The 22,640-nt window shown below is 34.2% G+C and overlaps 1 protein-coding gene across 1 annotated transcript in view; it reads left to right on the top strand.

The window, feature by feature from the left end:
• LOC138697550 (cilia- and flagella-associated protein 58-like) overlaps positions 1-22,640 on the top strand; it is a 57,658-nt gene that overhangs the window by 15,224 nt on the left and 19,794 nt on the right. Inside the window, exons 6-12 of the mRNA XM_069822884.1 lie at positions 1,295-1,432; positions 2,402-2,663; positions 5,908-6,046; positions 8,058-8,253; positions 14,338-14,446; positions 18,097-18,275; positions 19,248-19,420. Coding sequence (XP_069678985.1) covers positions 1,295-1,432; positions 2,402-2,663; positions 5,908-6,046; positions 8,058-8,253; positions 14,338-14,446; positions 18,097-18,275; positions 19,248-19,420 — 1,196 coding nt within the window. The remainder of the gene's footprint in view (positions 1-1,294; positions 1,433-2,401; positions 2,664-5,907; positions 6,047-8,057; positions 8,254-14,337; positions 14,447-18,096; positions 18,276-19,247; positions 19,421-22,640) is intronic.

A 22,640-nucleotide genomic window follows, 5' to 3' on the forward strand; every position in this document is an offset into this window, starting at 1 on the left:
TAACTGGAGTGATTCTGACGGGCATCTCTTAAGAACAAAGCAACGAGCATGCACAGTATATAATAACTGGAACTTGGAAAATTTAAGTGGCCCAAATTTTATTTCTGAGTCTGTACAATGACAGAAATAAATTATAAAATAGAGTAGCGTGCCTGCCAGCAAAAACGTCCTTTTGTTACCAGCATAAAGAATCATAGTGCTCGTGGTATATTAGGGTATTGATTCATTATGAACAAAAGCAAAAGGAGTTACCCTGAAAAAGAGTATATTGAATAATTTCAAGGAAAAATTGTTCTGGGGCCGGGTATCGATCCCAGGACCCTTCACTTAGTGTGCGAACGCTCTACCGACTGAGCTACCTCAGGAACTATACAGGACACTGTCACAATTTTTCCTTTATATCCATAGAACTCAAATGAGCTGACAAGACGTCAGAACTGAACTATGAGTGCACATAAATGCTGTGTGACTTAAATTGTGGCTTTCTGTTAACATACCTCCAGTAACGAATGTATTATTCAAATCTGGCTTTCAGGTAGTAGCTCCCTGTAAAGCAGATTTGAATAATTTCAGGGAAAAAATTGTTCTGGGGCCGGGTATCAATCCCGGGACCCTTCGCTTAGTGTGCGAATGCTCTACCGACTGAGCTACTGCAGGAACTATACATGACACTGTCACAATTTTTCCTTTATATCCACACAACTGAAATGAGCTGACAAGACATCAGAACTCAACTATGAGTGCATACAAATGCTGTGTGACTTAAATTGTTTGATAAGTAGCTACTCCATGTTTGACGATAAAAAGTTTAGTCAATTCTATATTGTGTATTTTTACATAAGTTATGTTTGATGAAAAATCCTGTTTTAGTAAAACAGAGTATCAGTTTGTGAATTTTTTCAGCAGCATGCTCCATTACTTTGCAGTAATACTACATGCTTGGAATGTGCATTTATATCAGATTAGAATTAGTTTACGTAAGTGTAGTAACATTTTTACAGAATATTGTGTTCGTGTTTTGAACTATAGTTTGTCAAAGTCTATGGCTTTTATAAATCTTGTGAACAATTTCAAATATTTATTAGTTCATCTTTGGTTGGAGGCCACATTCCTCCTCTGATAGTAATGTTACTATTATGACCATTGTGCTAAGTATTATAGAGTTAAAAGGTGATTATACTGAATAAACAACAATTTGATTTGGGATACAGTAACTTTTCCACGTTAGGTTAAAAAATTATAAATATATCTCCTTGTAGAATAAAAAGTACATAAACAGTTTGTATCTTTCCAGGGGCTGAATGATCGCTTACAGAGAGACGTTGAAAGTCTAACCAGTAAACAGACGAAGTTACAAGTGGAAATGGAAGAGCATGTTGAGACAATTGAAAAATTGACAAGAGAATATTCTGCCAAAATTCACGAACTTAAGGTATCTTTGAAACATCGTTACTATATCAGGTTATGCTATATCATCCTCCACAATGCACGCGAGCACACACACACACACACACACTCTCTCTCTCTCTCTCTCCCTCTCTCTCTCATTAACTCTGTGGTAGCATGTCTGCCTCCAGACTAGCCAGCCCAGATTCGATCCCCGGTGTGGGAGAGGTAGCGGTGCACAACTTCTAATCACTAGATTGTGCACCAATGCACCTGGTTTAAATCCCAATTCTCGCCACAGTGCAGTGCATATGTCACTGTTGATGGTGATTCTTCTGTTGGATGGGGACATTAAGCCTGGCGGCCCCCTTGGTGCTATTCGACAGGAGTAGGCTGTGTGCTGGCACTGGGTTTTTCCTTTTCCCTTCCTCATCTTCATCATCTTCATGATCGCTCATTCTCTACACTACACTTACACATACACTCACCCTAGTACACGACATAACTTTCCACAGATACACATCATGTACAGCATGGTCCTCCAAAGTGGTGTGCAGCTTAAAAATGGGTAGTAGGAATCTGTTGTTGATATAAACAGCTATTCAGTTTGGACGACATTTTGTATGTAAGTCGTTCTGAATTATAGATTTTGAAGACGAGAAGAAAGGATTGAAATTATTGTTTTTTTTATTTAAATTAGTGGATAATCTATTCTAATTCTCAGTCTTTCATATAAATGTGAAGCGTTTCATATTTAATTTTAGGAGAGGAAACTATAGTGTGGAAAGTGCGCACTGAATGAAGGAAATCGTACTTCCAATGCCAGTTCTGTTGCCAGGAAACTTGTCATTCCGCACTTTCGTAGAAAAAAAGTCTTAATTTGGTGCATAGATTGCACTGGGGGATCACATTTATGAAAGTCGATATTTATATTTAAAAATGTAATTCAACTTCTAGATAATTTGTCACTGTTCAGTTCGCTAATGTGCACTATCTCTTTTGGTAATATTGCTAGGCACAAGAAGAAGAATTAGGAAAACTGCGTTCTGAAGCTGCTAAAGTGGGAAAGATGCGGGAGCAATTCATTAAAAAGCTGACAAACTCAGAAAATCAACGTGGAATTCTGGAGAAAGAAAGAGAAAAATTGAAAGTAGCTCTTGTTCAATTGGAAAAAGATGTGGATGAAGCCAAGCGTCAGGCAGAGAATGACAAAAAGATCTGTGATAGTCTGCAGAGAGAAAGAGAGATCCTCAACAAAAATATCCTTAAAGCTGCAGGTAGGTGTCATCAGTAATCAATTTGTAATGGGTTACATGGAAATGCACCAAGCAGACATGACCTATGTAACTTTACTTAAAAATACTGATAATACATAAAGCGAGCGTATTAATAGTTGCCATTCATTCACCCAAACTTTGACACAGTTTTAGTATCATGTAGTCTGAATTCCTTTTAGAGGTCAAGATCTGAAGCTGTTTGTATACGATCAGATTTTTGTTCCAATTCAATGTTGTTGTTATCTAATGCCAGGCGTTTGACAATAAAGTCATTTCACCTCTTGCACTCCAATATTTTTCAAAGATATTATCATGGCCAGCCACTGAAGCACAGATTTTGAGGTGTTCCGAATCCATTTCTTGGTTTGAGTTGCACAATGGGCAGTTAGGGGACTGATATATTCCAATTCTATGCAGGTGTTTGGCCAAACAATCATGGCCTGTTGCCAATCTAAATGCAGCTACAGACGATTTTCGTGGTAAATCGGGAATTAACTGTGGATTATGATGCAGAGAGTTCCATTTTTTCCCTTGAGATTGTGTTATCAAATTTTGTTTGTTGAAGTCTAAGTATGTAGATTTAATAAATATTTTCACAGAGTAAAACGTAGATTTAGTAACAGGTCTGTAAGTAGCAGTGCTGCCCTTCTTTGCTAAAGCATCCACATTCTCGTTTCCCAGGATTCCACAATGGGATGGTATCCATTGGAATACAATTCTTTTATTGAGTGATATTAATTGAGAGAGCATTTTAGTTATTTCTGCTGTTTGAGATGAAGGTGTGTGTTTAGAGACTATTGATAGAATAGCTGCTTTGGAGTCTGAAAATATAACTGCATTCTTAAATTTATTGATGTGGCATAGAAGATTCCTGAGACTTTCACCATCAAAACTTGTTGTTCCATATCCAAGAGATCTATAAAGTGAGAAGAGACAGCACGTAACACCTGCACCTGTTCCAATTCAATAATTTACAAGAAAACTTGTCAAAGATTGATTAATACTGAAAATTATTTGCCAAAGACTGTTTGATATTGCTAAAGATTTGACAAAATTTTAAAACATGTGCTTCAAGTTTATTGTAACCAATGGTAAGCCCACCTACCGAATTTTACAATATTTTTTTTTTTATATCTAATGCAGCTTAGAAATTGACCAATGGCCATTCTCTTAAAACATACAATAGATACAGTGTGGACACGAACAAAAGTTGAAGTAATAGTGATAAGTAGAGACGAGAATTCCATGCAAATGTTTGTTTCTATAGGAACATAGGACGTAGCTCGAACTTAATACTTACCCATTTCATTACTTTCTGGTTCCAAATATGTATAGGTACTTTTTCCGTGCATATTTGCATGTTTTGGCCTTTTTGTGGATAAAAACATGCATAATGCATATTTAAGCAATTTTTAGCTTAAAAATGCATATAATATACATTATATTCAGTTTAAATGCATGTTTTAATGATTTTGAGTGGGCACCTCATTTTCTCGATTTTTATGTCTCTTATTTTAGCTTCAGGAATCACATTTGAAGAAGGAAAAGAAAAAAAAAAAACTAAATAACAGAAAAAGGTTCATTCAAGTTTGCACCCTTAACTTTTTGCGATGTAGAGAGATCATTCTCTACCTACAAAAACATACTGACTGACAAGCGCAGGAATCTCATAGAAACCAATTTAGAAATGTTTTTAGGTTGTTAACTGCGCAAAAAAAAGTTAAGTGAAATAAGACATTTGGAACAAAAATGAAAGTGCATATTTTAATGTATTTTTCTCTTGATCATGCATGTTTCATAGTTTGATAGTGCATGAATGCATGCATATTTTGGGATTTTAGTCCCCTAACTGCCCATTGTGCAACTCAAACCAAGAAATGGATTCGGACCATGATAACATCTTTGAAAAATATTGGAGTGCAAGAGGTCAAATAACTTTGTTGTCAAACACCTGGCATTAGAAAACAACATATTTTGGGATTTTATAGTACATGAAATTCTCGTCTCTAGTGATAAGTAATAACAAAAAAAAAAGTATTAGGAAGAGAGTTTTACACGTTTTTCCCAATATCAGTCATAGATGTTTGTGAGGTAGAGTGCAGGACAGTGTTGAAGATGAGAGCTATTCATATCTTCTTGCATATTGCAAAGAGGACTGTCGAGAATTCCAGTTCTGTGTAAATGAGAGGTAAGACAGTCGTGACCTGTAACCATCCAGAAGTGTGCAACTGCTCTGTGTCTTAGATTCGTTGGAGTGTTGTCAGCCATGTTCTTCTATGATTTAGCCTTCATGGAGTCTACTAGTTCTTTATGAAATTTCTGCTTGACTGTTTTTTATGGTTGTGGCTGTGGAGTGGTATGAAGCATTTCCTGTTGGCTGTTGGATGAGGATTGATGCTCCTTTCTTTGCTAACAGATCTGCCATTTCATTGCCAATAGTACTACAGTGTGCGGGGATTCATTGAAGAACTATTGTTTTCTGTCATTGGTTAAGTAATTTGAGGAGCAAATTAAGCTTTCAGGAATAACTCCCTGTAAAGTTAATTTGAATAATTTCGAGGGAAAAATTGTTCCGGGGCCGGGTATCGAACCCGAACTTTACAGGGAGTTATTCCTGAAAGCTTAATTTGCATAATACACGTCACTGTACGTAACAGAAAACCACAATTTAAAGTCACACAGAGTTAGTGTGCACTCAAATGTTGGTTGCTTGACGGTTGTCAGCCCACTTTGAGGTCTGTGGATATAGAGGGAAAAATTGGATCGGTGTCTGGTAGAGTTCCCGGGTAGCTCAGTGGGAGATCGTTGGTACGTTTAACCAAAAGTCCCGGGTTCGATACCCGGCCCCGGAACAATTTTTCCCTCGAAATTATTCAATTTGAGGGGATTTTTGTATTCTTTGATTTCTTTGGAGATAGCTGTTTTGGATGAAGTGATAGCTTGTATTGAGCTTTTGAGTCTGCCAGAATTACTGCACTATCTGGTATGTGTGGTCGATGCAGTTTCTTTGTGTGCGCGAAGTTTCTTAAACTCAATAATCTTTAACTGTCAAAGGCTCAAATCGTACATTTCGCTTATATTCGAATGAAAAGTGTAATATAAAAAACATTATGTATATATTTTGTGGGACAGTATTAATGAATAATATTGCCATGTTCTTTGTTTTCTTTTCTGGCACTGACTTGTAACCTTACGAGTTTTCATTTTTTTTTTTTTTCCTAATATTTCACTTTTCTTATTTCAGGAGCAGCTCTTGAACAACAAAAACTTATGAAACTGCAAGATCAAGCGAGGAAAAACTTGGAACAGGAAATTGACACCTTTCAGTTTGAAACAGGGAAGCAGCAAAAGACTATATCAAACCTTGAGAAGGAGAAAGACAGGTGACAAAAATAGTCTATTTGGTAGAGAAAATATTGTAACTTTTATTACAAAACAATAATGTAATTCTATGCTCACACCAATAACAGTCACTTTCTACAATTTAATTCTACTCCCGTCAACAATGGGATTTCCACTCCACACAGTAACACAGTATTCGTTATTGCACTCCACAGACGACAATGACAATTTACTTGGATTATTGAGAACAACAATGAACTGTTAACCTTAACTAATGTTCAAGAGCACTATTTACAAATCAGAACTGTCAGTTCTCAGTTTACAGTTCGTTTGCCTTGGCTAATTTCTTCTAGCTCCGTCACTCGAGTTCACAGTATCTCGAACCCCAGACCTTCAGAGACAGTCCACTGAACTTCGAACTCAGGTCCCCCAACTGCGGTCCACTGCACTCGAACTCGGGGCTTCGGATGCTCACACAGCTGCGGACACACTCAAGTCGAACTCCGGTCTCGAAGCTGGCTTCACTGCTACACAAGACTGGCTGGCTTGCTGTCCAACGATTACAACGACGACTGCTCAAGTTCACTCGCGTGTCGTAATTTATAACCAAACCATAGCTTCGAGAGACTACGATTTCGCGAACAATCTTCAGATACCGAGAGGATGACGCCTATCCAGACTTCTCTGGATTTCCCCCCTCAGTCACCAGCTGCTTACTTCCCCCTCACCCTTCGTCGCGTCCACGCCTCCACCTTGCGCCCCTTCTTACGTCTGTCTCCTCCAGACCCGAGAGGCCACAACCTTCTTCACCGCGTTTTCTCGTGCGCCCCCGACCTATGTGGGACTCGATCGACTCCCGACTGTCACAATATGCTCATCTAGTTGTTTCTTCACCTGCCTTAACTATTAAATACTACAGTTAAAAGTAGGCCTATGTTTTTTTAACATTCCATTATGATTTTGAAGCTAGTGAAGTACCTGACAGCTAGTCTGTAATGTAGTGTACTCATGTAATTCATATTCTGCATTTTCAAGGAATGTTTGTAGGATTTAATTTAATATATTTTATAGCGAAGATAGAATAATAAGAGAGCATCAATTGTTAACAGCAAGCCGAAGGTTTGACGTGAGCTGAATTCTAACAATTATAATCATCATCATCGTAACAAACAAATCCTATTTTCTACTGAAACAAGAAATTCAGTAACAGCCAAGTAGCTCAGTGCCAGCATACTGAGCTCAGAAGTGAGGGGGTCCAGGTTTGAAGCAACAAGGGGTTTTTCTGCGGGTACTCCAGTTCCCCTCTGACATCCCAACAGTTTCTCTATTATCATCATTCATTCATTACAAATGCAATGTGGATCCATCACCTGCGGTGCAGTGTGGATAGTCTCTAAAAAACTAAATGGTGTTCGCTTCTCAGCACTAGTGACGTCTATGAGCATGCCTGTAGAGTTGGGGCGAATAATGGCAAGTTAAGGGTCCTCCTGCCATTGGACAAAAAAAAAAACTCTGTTGAATGATTACAAAACCCCCTCAGAAGAATATATTCTTTACTTTCTATCATTGTCTGTCTTCAAGAATTTGGAAATTTGTCTTGTTTCATGCTGAAACTACATATTGTGAACTGGAGGGGTTCTGTCATCAGAAATGAGAATATGTTCAAGGCTACAGCACTGTTAAAAAACAAGAAAGATATGATCAGTCCCTACTAGTTAGATATAAATTTGGGTGAGGTCGTTTCAGCTCCCAAAAACCTGTTTTGACTTTTGAGCCCTGCTATTGGGGCTGGGGGTAGGGATTAAAAAATACACACAAGTATAAGTTCTTAAAATTCGAGGATATAAAATTTACATTCGGTATTATTATGAAACTATGAGAAGATATGCAAAACACTGTTTACTTCATGCTGATGCAAATGGTGAAATTCAGCTTTAAATCAGTATAGTATTATGTAGCAATAATATGATTTCTTATTGTGAATTTTTCTTAAGTAAATTTTGATGTACTGGTGTTCTAAATATTAAGTTCACCATTTCATATTTGTTATAGATACGTACTTGAAACCAAGGAATTGTCAAATAAAGTACAAGATACATTAGATGAAGTGAAGTTAAAACAAGTAGCAATTTTCGACTACAAGAAAAAATTAGCAGAGGCAGACACGAAATTGCGAATGCAACAAAACCTCTTCGAAGCAGTCCGAAGTGATCGCAATGCTTTCAGCAAGCAGTTGATTGAAGCCCAGGTGAGATACAAGTATGTGTAACTTCTGTTATGAAACCATATCTATACTAATAATAAATCTGTACAGTAGCCGAAATTTTTCTGGTAATTTTCGATTTTCCAAAAATAATTGGTCCTAACATATATAATTAACCACCCTGAAACCGAAAATCGCTTTTTTGAAATTTTTGTTTGTATGTCTGTCTATCTGTATGTTTGTTACCTTTTCACGCGATAATGGCTGAATGGATTTCGATGAAAATTGGAATATAAATTAAGTTCGTTGTAACTTAGATTTTAGGCTATATGGCATTCAAAATACATTATTTAAAAGGGGGGTTATAAGGGGGCCTGAATTGAATAAATCGAAATATCTCGCTTATTATTGATTTTTGTGAAAAATGTTACATAACAAAAGTTTTTTTAAAAATAATTTGCGATAAGTTTTATTCCCTGAACAATTTTGATAGGACTGATATTTAATGAGATAAATGAGTTTTAAAATTAAAATAACTGCCATCTAAGGCCGTGTAATGAATTAAAAAACAAATGACTTCGTCTATAAGGGGCCTTGGACAGCAACAATCGAAAGCTATGAAAGATAGCCTACAGAGAATGTTTCTGTGTTTGTATGAAGTAATATCGGAAGCTAAATTAACCGATTGGTATAATTAATTATTATTTCACCATTGGAAAGTGTAGTTTCTCTAGATGGACATAATGCTATAATGTTATTATAGTAACTTCTGATATAATATAATATAATATAATATAATATGTAATATTATATAATATAATTTAAGTTGTTTGAAGGGTTCAGGACCATAGTGGGCCAAACGCCATTTACTGAATACGTAGAAAACAAGGGTTAACATTAATTTATTTCCATAATTCAATGGAAACCTATAACAAGTAAAATAAAGTATACACATTAAATCTAAATGATGTCAATCTTCATTAAACTATGGTTGCATGTAATAAAAATTAAGAAACATGTTAAAGGAATTGTCATTGCACCAAATAAGTGTCTCTGGACCGAAATGATCGCATTTTAATTATTTGGATGGAATTTAAATTAAGTAACATATTAAATGATTTATCCTTCTATCAAACACGAATGTTCCCTGGATCAAACGTCCTATTTTAATTATGTAATTACTTTATATTTATTTCTAACGAGTGAAGCGGAGCGCACGGGTACGGCTAGTTAAAAATACTTATTTTTCAGTAAAGGAGTTGGTAGGATTCGTGAGCAGTGTTTCATTCATCTGATTTGTTAACAAATCTAAAAATCAGTGTGCTTCGGTTAGTTATTTACAGGGGCATTTAGGGTAGATAGTTTATTGAACTATAAAATAGAGTTAAAAACGTTATTGTGTAGATACCAGTGATACCTAAACCAGTTGTGTAATACATTAAATATTGCAAACTTTAAGGCTTGTATACAAATTATGTATAAATACATTATACAATTCTGCATTTTTAATGTATGTTTTAATTCCTACCACCTGTGAACGTTAGACATTAATAACGCTGAAGACATTCCTCTGTGCTACTGCCACAAAGCCACCTATATCTGGTGTACAAAGAGTTCTGAAATATTTTTATGCTCGACCATGCCGAAATGTAGTAATTATGCACCTGGTAGCAGTCCTTTAATGCATGTCATTAAAGTACACCTGTTCATTAAAGTTCAGGTTTTCGATTATTCTCGCATATGCAATTGAAAGACAACGAGGGAAATGTCACGGAGGCTGGAAATCCAATACTGTCGCAGGAGGTTATGTTCTGTTACCATAATAATTAGCGTTAATTGTAAATATTATTCAAATAAATTCAATTTGTCATCTCGTTTTTCAATTCTAAATCATTTTCCAGGTTATATCAAAATTAGTTCATGTTATTCTCTACATTACATCAAGGTCAATGACATTATTGTTCCTCAGAAAAAAATCAATACTTTCGCGTCTGCACACATCTCACATTTACGAGCTATGAACAAGGTCACTTCCGATCTTCTGTCAGATACAAATAAAATTAATACTTCTGAATAATTTCAAGTTAGAAATATGGTCGAGCATAAAATTCGTATGAAACTTGCCTATAATGGTAATTAATACGCTTGTATGAAAATTATGAAACTCGCTTGCGCTCGTTTCATAAAGAAACATACTCGCGTCTTAATTACTATCATTATAGGCTCGTTGCATAATGTACTATTATAATTCTGTCACCTTTTGTGATAAACTTAGGTTGAATTATTAATATATATTTCCGTTTTCCTTTTCATTCAAATATTAAAGGAGATAGTAGATGATTCGTAATATTTATAATGGATCCAGAAGTGTTCTTGTCCATATCCTCGCATGGACATATCATGCCTAATCCTGTTGATTTAGAATTAACATATGTAGAAAAATGTAAATATACTCTAACAAAGAACGATGAAAAGAGACTAGAGACCCAGAAATGCTATTTAAAATTAATATAACATGCAGGAATAATATTTCCAACAAAAATTACAGAGGAGGAGACTTGGAAATAAGTAATGTAGTGCATGATATTAAACACTAGCCGTACCCGTGCGCTCCGCTGCACCTGTTAGAAATAAATATAAAGTAATTACATAATTAAAATAGGACATTTGATCCAGGGAACATTCGTGTTTGATAGAAGGATAAATCATTTAATATGTTACTTAATTTAAATTGCATCCAAATAATTATAAATGCGATCATTTTTGTCCAGATACACTCATTTGGTGCAATGACAATTCCTTTAACATGTTTCTTAATTTTTATTACATGCAACCATAGTTTAATGAAGATTGACATCATGTAGATTTAATTTGTATATTTTATTTTACTTGTTATAAGTTTCCATTGAATTATGGTAATAACTTAATTTTAACCCTTGTTTTCTACGTAGTCAGTAAATGGCGCTTGGCCCACTATGGTTCTGAACCCTTCAAATAACTTAAATTATATTATATTATATCAGAAGTTACTGTAATAACATTATAGCATTATGTCCATCTAGAGAAACTACACTTTCCAATCGTGAAATAATAATTAATTATACAAATCGGTTAATTTAGCTTCCAATATTACTTCATACAAACACAAACAGTCTCTGTAGGCTTCTTTCATAGCTTTCGATTGTTGCTGTCCAAGGCCACTTATAGACGAAGTCATTTGTTTTTTAATTCATTACACGGCCTTAGATGGCAGTTATTTTAATTTTAATACTCATTTATCTCATTAAATATCAGTCCTATCAAAATTTTTCAAGGAATAAAACTTATCGCAAATTATTTTTAAAGAAACTTTTGTTATGTAATATTGTTCACAAAAATCAATAATAAGCGAGATATTTCGATTTATTTAATTCAGGCCCCCTTATAACCCCCCTTTTAAATAATGTATTTTGAATGCCATATAGCCTAAAATCTAAGTTACAACGAACTTAATTTATATTCCAATTTTCATCGAAATCCGTTCAGCCATTATTGCGTGAAAAGGTAACAAACATACAGACAGACAGACAGACAGACATACAAACAAAAATTTCAAAAAAGCGATTTTCGGTTTCAGGGTGGTTAATTATATATGTTAGGACCAATTAGTTTTGGAAAATCGAAAATTACCAGAAAAATTTCGGCTACAGATTTATTATTAGTATAGATTACCAATTAAAATGGAAAAATCATGTCGAAAGAATGAGCATGAGACTTCCTAAGCAAGAATTTTATTACAGACCAGAATAAGATGAGTAGAAGAGTTCTGGATACTGGAACAGGCTTCACTTGAATCTTACTGATTTAGAATTACCGTATATAGAAAGAAATGGAAATATCCTCTAAAAAAAAGACTAGAGGCTCAAGAAATGCGATTTCTCAGACCACTAATTCATGTAATATCCAGTAATAAAATTGTCAACAAAAAGATAAGGGAAGGCTTGGAAATAAGTAATGTAGTGCATGATATTAAACATTACCAGTTAAAATGGAAAAATCATGTTCAAATAATAACTTGAGACTTCCCAAGCAAGAATTTTATTACAGACCAAAGGGTAGGATGATTAGAACAGTTCTGAATCTCGGAATAGACCCTCGAGTTCTAGACCTTGTAGACCAAAGAAAGAGAAAAAGAAATTTAAATAGAAAAGCAAGCTTTTCCTATTACAGCTTCATAATAATATAGTTTTATTAACTAAGACAGTTTAAATAATAAATTTCACTCTTGCTGCAAATGTTACAGTCACAAGCAGATTATTATGAAATAATGGTTGGTATCTATCTTAGGAAATGGGACTTGTATATTCAACATTGCTGGCTTTATATAAAGGGAGAAGCATTGTTGTTACAATTCTGTGTAATTTTATGAGTTTATCTTAGATAATCTTAGAATAAACATGGGAAATGTCTGTTATTATTCGGTTGAGAAGCTCTTATCATCCAGCCTGCTGTCAAAAAATCTGAAAGTTAGAATTTATAAAACAGTTATATTACCGATTGTTCTTTATGGTTGTGAAACTTGGACTCTCACTTTGAGAGAGGAACATAGGTTAAGGGTGTTTGAGAATAAGGTGCTTAGGAAAATATTTGGGGCTAAGAGGGATGAAGTTACAGGAGAATGGAGAAATTTACACAACGCAGAACTCCACGTATTGTATTCTTAACCTGACATAATTAGGAACATTAAATCCAGACGTTTGAGATGGGCAGGGCATGTAACATGTATGGGCGAATCCAGAAATGCATATAGAGTGTTAGTTGGGAGGCCAGAGGGAAAAAGACCTTTAGGGAGGCCGAGACATAGATGGGAAGATAATATGTTGCTGTTGTTGTTATCTAATGCCGGGCTTTGGCAACAAAGCCATTAGCGTTCTTGCTCTCCAGTATTTCTCTGTGGTGGATCCATCAGGTACAACTTCACAGGTTTGTAGATGATCTTCAGTCATTTCTTCTTTTTTGTTGCATGAGGGCAATTTGGATTTGTGTAAATTTCTACTTTATTCAAGTGTTTGGCCAAATAATCGTGTTCTGTAAGCAGTCTGAATTTTGCTACTGCAGATTTACGTGGGATTTCTGGAATAATTTCTGTTTTTTTTTTTATTAAAATGCTCCATTTTTTATCTTTGGCTTTGGTACATAGTGCTTGGTTTTGCTTGATTTTATATTTATTTTTAATTAGTCTTTTGATGGATGTCAAAGGTAGGCTTGTATTTGTATTCTGAATTAAATTGGATCCTTTTTTGGCAAGAAAGTCAGCAGTTTAATTTCCAGCAATTCCGCAATATGCAGGTATCCATTGCAATTGAATTCTTTTCTGTAGTTTTTGAAGTTGTTGGATCATTTTGTGACATTCTTTAATTTGGATTGACATCATTTTATATGAATTTATTGCATATAATGCTGCTTTAGAATCAGAGAGAATGACAGCATTTTGAAATGGGAAGATAATATTAAAATGGATTTCAGGGAGGTGGGATATGATGATAGAGAATGGATTAATCTTGCTCAGGATAGGGACCTATGGCGGGCTTATGTGAGGGCGGCAATGAACCTCCGGGTTCCTTAAAAGCCAGTAAGTAAGTAAGTAAGTAAGTAAGTAAGTAAGTAAGTAAGTAAGTAAGTAAGTAAGTAAGTAAGTAAGTAAGTAAGTATCTTAGATAATCAGTCATCGAATTGAAAAACTTGTGTATCACTCAAGGACAGATCATAATCACAAAATTAATAGTAAAAAACAGAGCACCGATATAGGAAAGTTCTCGTTTTTAAAGAGGACCATAATAGATTGCAGGTAGCTTGCCTGTGTTGTATTTTGCATTTGTTTTTTATTTATTCATTTTTGTGTTTGCTTTTGTATTGTACCAACATTATCACCATGCATCTGCTTGTTCGTAATGCAATAAATAATTCATTTTAACTAAAGTGTATATGATTTCTTTGTATTACATGCTGGAGAGGCACGTCTCCCCTGATAGGCTATTATGCGATATTCAAGTGTTTGTGCTTGTCTGGTTAAGTACTAGATAAAGAACTGTAGAATTACTGTAATACGTATTTCCAACTAATCACTCGTCTAATTTTTCATGTATATAGGATGAAATTTCTGAACTAAGGCAGAAGTTGAAGGTGATGAGTCACCAAATTGAACAGCTCAAAGAGGACATCACAACGAAAGAGACGCAGCTTATGAGAGAGGAATACGGTAATATTTATTCAATAATTATTATTTATTGCTTTTAAGAGAATATTGGTGGCAGTTGCACTGTATTATAATAAGAGATGGTATAGATATTTTCGGTAACTGTGTTCCATTCTTTTCACATCACAGTCTGGTATAATTGCCCACAATATTTTTCATGTCAAATTGTAATGTATTTGCATTCCAATACCATTTTTTAATTAGTCCTGCATAAGTAAATTTGTCTTTTCTATTCAGTAATTGCCATTGGAAAAGACTATAACAGTCATAATTCAAGTTAACGAAACTGTGATTTCCACAAAATAAGTTTTTACTTCTCTTCCCCCCACTCCAGATCTGTGTCTGTTGTATGTGATTTTATTATTATTGTGCATGTATCAATATTCATTTAACAAGTAATGTAATTTTACATTAATTAAGATTCTAGTAGTGATTATTTATTTATTTATTATTTTGCTAATAATTGTAACATAAAATGTAATATATACAGAAAAAACTTTAGCTCGCCCCTGAAACAGTAGAACTCGTGCTCAGGGGCGGATTCCTGAATTGAAATTAATAATTATACAATACAATTTGTCTTATGTCTACTATGCAATTATAGTATATAAATTTAAATTTACAATTTTTCAATTTTTATAAAATCCATACATAACTTTTTTAATTTAATACTAGAACTATTAGAATTGACAAGATTAGGATATTTAAATATAAATTTGTTATATATTCTTGGGCCTAAATTACTGCTGTGATTAAATACTGTAACAGTGTTGCATTTTGGTTCAAACAATCTTAAAGAATTCATACCTATTGTTTCATAACTATGAGAATACAATTCAAAATTATTTCGATTTTTATGTATGAATTTTATTAATACAATATAATAAATTTGTCTTACGTTAAGTACATTAAAGTCTAGAAACAAATTTTGAGATGGAAAATCAATAGGTTTATGAAGACATATTTTAGTTATTTTCTTCTGTAATAAATAAAGTGGATTAAAATTGGATTTAAATGAGCTACCCCATCCCATAATTCCATACATAATTACCGATTGAAATATGATTCTGTAGTTTGCTTTTGAGGATCACCTTTTATAATTAAAACTTAACATTTATTGACATGGGAACTTAAGGCCTATTCACAATGAAAACATTAACGCGAGAACATGACATGAACATAAGATTAGCCTTACCATTCACAACAGAATGCTAACAAAACAATTGAAGAGTGTGCCAAATAAAAAGGGATGTTTCTATGATAAATGATGTAGCAGTGCAATTCATGTTCCTACATGAAAAAAGAAGTATTTTGTATAAACAAAACAATGTCATCCACGAAGTTTATGGAGGTGATTCCTGAGGTTATTTGGAACAAAAAATCTAAATAAATTAATGGGATCACATTCATAAATATGGAGTTACAGTAATTTGAAAATGGCAAAAAAAAAAAACTTTTATTTCAGGATTTCACTAACAAAAATGCAAAAAAATAATTAAAATACAAACAATTTCAATCACATTTTCGTAAATACCTCCCTGAATCTCAAATCAACGATTTTCATACTCCATCGGCAAGTCTATCGTGCTATCAAAAAGGAGTGCGTTGTATGGCAGTAAATATTTTTAATAGCCTCCCTATCGATATAAAAAAATGAAACTCAAAACATAAGATTATTTAGGGCCAAATTAAAGAAGTACCTAATTTCTCACGCCTTCTATTCTGTAGGTGAATTCATGACATTCAGTAACACTTCATGAATTTGATACTAAAACTTTGTGTTGTACTAGTAGACTATATTGTAAACTTCGTCTGTATATATTTCATCTAGACTGTGACTATAAATTAAGACTTTATAATAGTATTAAGTTTTTTGACTTGTTCCATATTCTAGCTGTGAAGCAATGTATGAATACCATGGAATGTTAATAAATACAGTACAATACAAAACAGGTGTGAACCTCACGTGTAGCATTTTGCAGTTTCACACCTTTGTTCCTTATTGTCGCCATGGCATCCAGAATGCGTTGAAGCAACTCTTCACGTGTTTGTACCTTAACACGATGTCTTTTATCCAACCCCAGATATAGTAATCTAAGGGTATTAAATCTGGGGATCTGGGAGGCCAGATCATAGGGCCCCTGAGACTAACCCATCGCTGTGGAAATTGCTGGCCCAAGTGAGCTGTTACAGTGCGATAGAAGTAAGCAGGTGATCCATCATGTTCGAAATACATTTGGCATCTTCTTGCCAGATGAACATCTTCAAGAAGTTGTGATAACTGTTTTTTTAAAAAGTGAAGGTATATCTCACCTGTTAAGTGTCCAGGGAAAATGAACTGCTAGCTGGTCATCCAGAACACCACACCACACATTGAGGCTGAATCGACATTGAAAATTAGATTCTAATGTGGCATAGGGTTTATCGTCTCCCCAGACATGCAAGTTATGCTTATTGTTGCTCTGCTAAAGATGTTTGTCGTCTTCGGAATCTAGAAGGATTATTTGACTCAAGGAAGGTACGGAGTACACTGAGAAACAAAGAATTTGACAATTGGTGTCAAAAAGGAAAAGGTATCGAGAATTTACACCAGCTAACATCTGGATAAGACGACACAATGGTTTATCTTCTACTGAGTGGAGAGATGGCCTGAAGATGACAGCAAATGTGGCACCAGTATGAGCCATCCCGGGTAGGAGTCCAGACAATAACCACTGCAGAAGGTGTAGTAAAATAGAAACTTTGCTTCATGTCTTGGGCTCCTGTCCATTTGGTGAAGTCCTCTATAATAGTCGCCATCATTCTGTAAGGTCGTCTGTTGCCACTGCATTGTGCAAAAAGGACTGTATAGTATTCGAAGAAGTCCACAGTCTTGTCAGCAATGGGCACATTAGATGTATAGACATGATCATCATGAAACTGCCTACTAGGAAGGGTATATTTTAGATTAGGTTTGAGAGTAATCTCACACAACCACAGAAAGTAGACGAGATAAGGTCAATATATCTCCCTACTGTGAATTTCTATAAAGAACAGTAACAACTAGAGGATTATATAGAAATCAGAGACTTTCTTATCAGAGCTTGGGACACAAAACCAAAACTGATGGCCCAAATTTTAAAAGATTTTGGCCTTGACAATACATTATTATAATATAAGCCTAAAAGCTATTAAAGATTCTGTACAATTTTTAGACATCATTTATAGTATAGCCAGATATAATGTTTTTTGAAATTTTTGTTATAGATTTCTGCATGATGCTTTATTGTTTTGTAATCGTTAATTTATTCTTGTTCCGCATCTAAGTCAGGTTAAGGTATTTTATTAATTTGCCTTTTTTTACACCTTTTGTTTATTATTCTTTGTCTTTATGCCTACTTTTTGTAGAAGAATAAGAATAAAATAAAATGTTCCACTGTTAAGTGCACAAATATAATCATCAGAGTTTGTCAAAGTTTGGAAGTTTCAGACAAGATCTGGACATCCTGTTGTAATCTTTCTTTTCTTTTTAATTTATACTTGCTCTAGAATAACTCTGTGTTCTGTTTTGTCCTTTTTATCAGTGGTAGTATCTCGCTCTTTTTTAAGTACCAGAACACACACTGCAGCCAAATAAATATATGCAAATTAAAAACATTTAAAATCTATTATAGCACTACAGAAAAGCGAAAAAGAGAAAGAAAACCTTAAACTGGAACTAAGAAAAATGAAAGATGAATTGCAAGAAAGCAGAGCACATATTGCTGCCCTTAACCTAGAGGAGAGAAAATTGCAGAAAACCATTCAGGATGCTGATGAAGAAAGAGAGAAGCTAAAAAAGGAAATGGAACAGGTACAAATAATTCTGTGTCCAAGTTTTGTTGGTTACTTCTGTTATTTATAGACATGACACATTGAGGTATGTACTGGTTGCTGATGTCTCTTATTTTATACAAATTAAATGAAAAATGGTAAACTAATACTGCGTGTTCAGTTCAAAGTGTGTCATGGCTCGCTGTATGCCGTCATGTGGCTAGCCGATGGGCCTAGAGAATTCAATCTTCCTACATTTCCACAGAGGTGTATTACATATGTGCCAGAGAAGTTGCCTGGCAAGTACAGCGTTCATTCAGAAGAGTACTTACCGATACATACCGTAACGCCGGTAGTGGCAGGAATGTGAACTGTTTGAAAACATGTACTGAGGCGAGTTTTTTTTCTTATTGTCGGGATATGGGGAGAGGGTTAAGACGATTACTTACATACAGTATTTGTTGACATTAACTTCGACGGTTAACATGGACACGGAGCATTTTATTTGTATTGTAGAATGTTGCTGTACACAACCGATGATAATAAATACCCTGAGTACGACTTGCCCGCGCAAAAAACAGTTCGAAAGAGGTTATGGTAGCACACAGACCATACAGACCACAATATGTTGCTACGACGTTCAAGTTATACCGTACATGTCCTCAAGTTCAGATTTAACGCCTCGAATAATAGGCAACTTCTCTGACATAATAGCTGAAACTCGCTTCAAATCGCTGACTCACAACAGTGATATCATGACACACTTTGAAATGAACACCCAGTACATGTAATGGATGTGGTAAGGTTAAAAGTATAGGCAAGTAATCATATGGTGGGAACTTCCTTGCTTCAGTTTGAACAGAACAATTTTCTAGTGCACAATGATTACCGTATCCCTTTCCCCTAACGTTATTTCAAAAATATTTAGTTTATATAAAGAAAAAGAACTTAATTCCCAATCAGACTGCTTAAACAGGTGATAAATAGTGTTATATGACAAACTTCTTTTCAGATAATGAATGAACGAGACATTCTGGGCACACAATTAGTGAGGAGAAACGACGAACTGTCTTTGCTTTATGAAAAATTAAAAATTCTGGAGAGCACATTACATAAAGGCGAAGCACAATATGACCAGAGACTTGAGGACATTCGACTATTGAAGCTAGAAATAAAGAAACTCAGGTAAGTGTCCATTGTATGCCTGCTTGTCTCAGCACTTCATTGATAAGCTCCCATCTGTGAGATCGTGTTTCAGTTTTATTGTGACAAATACCTATTGTGCCTTGTGCAGACGCTTGTATTTCCCTATTTTGACTATGCTGACATTTTACTGACTGACTTTTCCAGCGACAACAAAACGAAACTTCAACGTGCTCATAACTTGTGTGTACGTTTTGTAAGCAATGTTCGTAAATATGTTCATATTACCCCATCCCTGGAAACAATAGGTTGGCTTAAACTAGATAAGAAAAGAAATTTACATTCACTTCTCCTTCTCTTCGAAATCTTGAACTCTTCTATTCCTTCGTACCTGTCGTCTCGCTTCACTTACCTTTCTTCCCACCACAATCTGAACACACGCTCTCGCCATGAAACAATACTAACAATACCATCCCATCGCACCTCCTCATACTCATCCTCTTTCACAATAGCCCTGCCAAGACTCTGGAATTCGTTACCTGCTAGCATCAGGGACTGTCGAAATAAAATTGAATTCAAACGCAAACTTACTAGACACTTGGCCAGTAATTGAAACTCGTTCAGACATGGTTTCTTGTAAATAGTTCTCTTAATCTAATACAAAATATTTCAATATCCGGTAATTTCATTACTATAGATTTTTATTATTGTAGGTTTAATTTGTAATTAAGTAAATACAAAAATATTCTTTGTTCTTAACTTCTATGATAAAATGTCTAGCTTTCATTAATCAGGTAATCTTGTCGTACTTTAATTTTTATTGTAATTGTAATTGTGAATTTAATGTTAATTGTAATTTTATTGTTCATATTATAGTTGTAATCCCCTGGTAGAGGGACAGAGAAGGCCTGACGGCCTTATCTCTACCAGGTTAAATAAATAAATACTAATACTAATACTACTGACTAAATTGATTAAGAAAAGGATGCATTTTGTCTCTGCTATTATTTGAGCCATTCAGAGCAGAAGTGGTGTAAGTCAAGAATGGGTAATGATGATTAAAGTAAACATTCTGTAAAATACAGCGCAAAGTAGCAATTAATATTAAATTTATTTAAACTATTAGTAGTCAGGGGATAGCAAGAAGGCCATATTAATTAATATTAAATTTATTTAAACTATTAGTAGTCAGGGGATAGCAAGAAGGCCATATTAATTGCTACTTTGCGCTGTATTTTACAGAATTTTTACTTTAAACCTCATTACCCAATTTTGACTTACACCACTTTTGCTCTGAACAGCTCATTTTATTATTTATACAGACGATATTCTCCAAAGCTTAAAAGAATACCACTTGAAATTAAATTAGATAAAAATAATACACTTAATAATGCTACTCTGCAGGTGATATGATGTTAATTCAAGATAATGAGAATAAATTATAAAAATTATCCCAAGATTATAATTTTAACATTTTAACTGGAAAATCAAATATTATAACTATACAGGAAAAAACGTAATAAGATCAAATATAGTTTTAAACAACAAAAAAGTAGTAGAGAAGGTTGTAAATTTTAATTATCTGGGTTGTAATGTAACATATAAAAATAACAATGAAGAAATGTAGAATAAACTAAATAAATTTCAACACATTTGTGGAGTAATAGCAATTGAAAAGAAAAATTCTAAGGGAAACAAATCTAAAATTCTATAAAACAATGGCTGTTACGGTTTATTACATGGTTGTGAAACATGGACTGTTTATAAGGAAGAAAAATTGAAATCATATACAAGCAACAGAAATGAAATATCTTCGAATAATAAAAGGATGTACTAGATCAGACAAATTAAAAATGAAGATGTACTGTAGTATATTTTCGTTGAATGAAAAAATTATGACATTCTCTTGAGAATGGATAATACCCGTAATCCACTACAAATCTATATATATCAACCTTCTGGCTATAGAGATGTAGAAAGACCAGCAGGGAGATGTGACAGAACAGGAAAGCTGCTCTCTTAATCCTTGAAGAGTTGATGACTAGATTTTAGATAGCTATAAGCTAATGACAGGTTAGTAGCGTAGCTTTTGGCAATACAGTCCCAATGGGCGGATTAGAACTCTAACACAAAGAACTCTGTTCTGTTGCTTCATGCTAGTTTTTAAGGATTTTATTAGTGATCCCAGTTTTGAGACCTTTGTCTAATGTTCCACGTAAATCTCGTGGGACCTACATTTCCACTAGTTTTTTATGTCAACTTACATAGCAAAAAGAACCTAAAACAGCTCTACTAATTGTCAGTTAAGGGAAGACTCCACTGAAAATCATGAAAATTTTTCCAAATTTTTTTAGCTATTTCACTTATTCAGAATTTATATTTTCATATCCCAAATGGATTCAGCTCAATTCTGATTACAAATACTCGTAGGTTTACACTTTTTAAATTAAGGCTGGAAGGGGGCGTGGAATTTAAAGAGCTGTCAAAATTGTTTTTCATCGAAGAATTCATTTTTAAAATGTCTGATTACAAATCTAGTAACTTTTTGTTGGCTCCCTGAAGTTACTAGATGAATGTAGCGGAGGAGAATAAAGTAAACTAGCAGCATTAAGAAAAATATTAATAAAATAAACTAGCAGCATTAATAAAAATATTAATAAAATAAACTAGCAGCATTTCTCACAAAATAAATGCACAGAAACATGCAGCTACCTCATAAATACTTGCAGTAAAAATTTCGTCCAGATTGATTAATATTTGGCATAAGGAAGTTGGTGTTGAATAAAAAAAAATGAACACAGAAAAATAGATTTGAAAATAAAATGAATATTTATGTAAATTAATATTCTCCTCCGCTACATTCATCTAGTAACTTCAGGGAACAAACAAAAAGTTACTAGATTTGTAATCAGAAATTTTAAAAAAGAATTCTTCGATGAAAAACAATTTTGACAGCTCTTTAAATTCCACGCCCCCTTCCAGCCTTAATTTAAAAAGTGTAAACATACGAGTATTTGTAATCAGAATTGAGCTGAATCCATTTGGGATATGAAAATATAAATTCTGAATAAGTGAAATAGCTAAAAAAATTTGGAAAAATTTTCATGATTTTCAGTGGAGGCTTCCCTTAAGTGATGGTAGTAATCAAGCCCATAATTTTTCAAGACATAAATCATTAAGTGCTGCATGTGACGCATCATTTTCTGAAAATATGTAGTTTTATTCATTTAATCGTATTCGAATTCAAAACTTACAACATTAC

Source organism: Periplaneta americana, chromosome 4, assembly GCF_040183065.1.
Source record: "Periplaneta americana isolate PAMFEO1 chromosome 4, P.americana_PAMFEO1_priV1, whole genome shotgun sequence".
Classification (NCBI taxonomy): Eukaryota; Metazoa; Arthropoda; class Insecta; order Blattodea; family Blattidae; genus Periplaneta; species Periplaneta americana.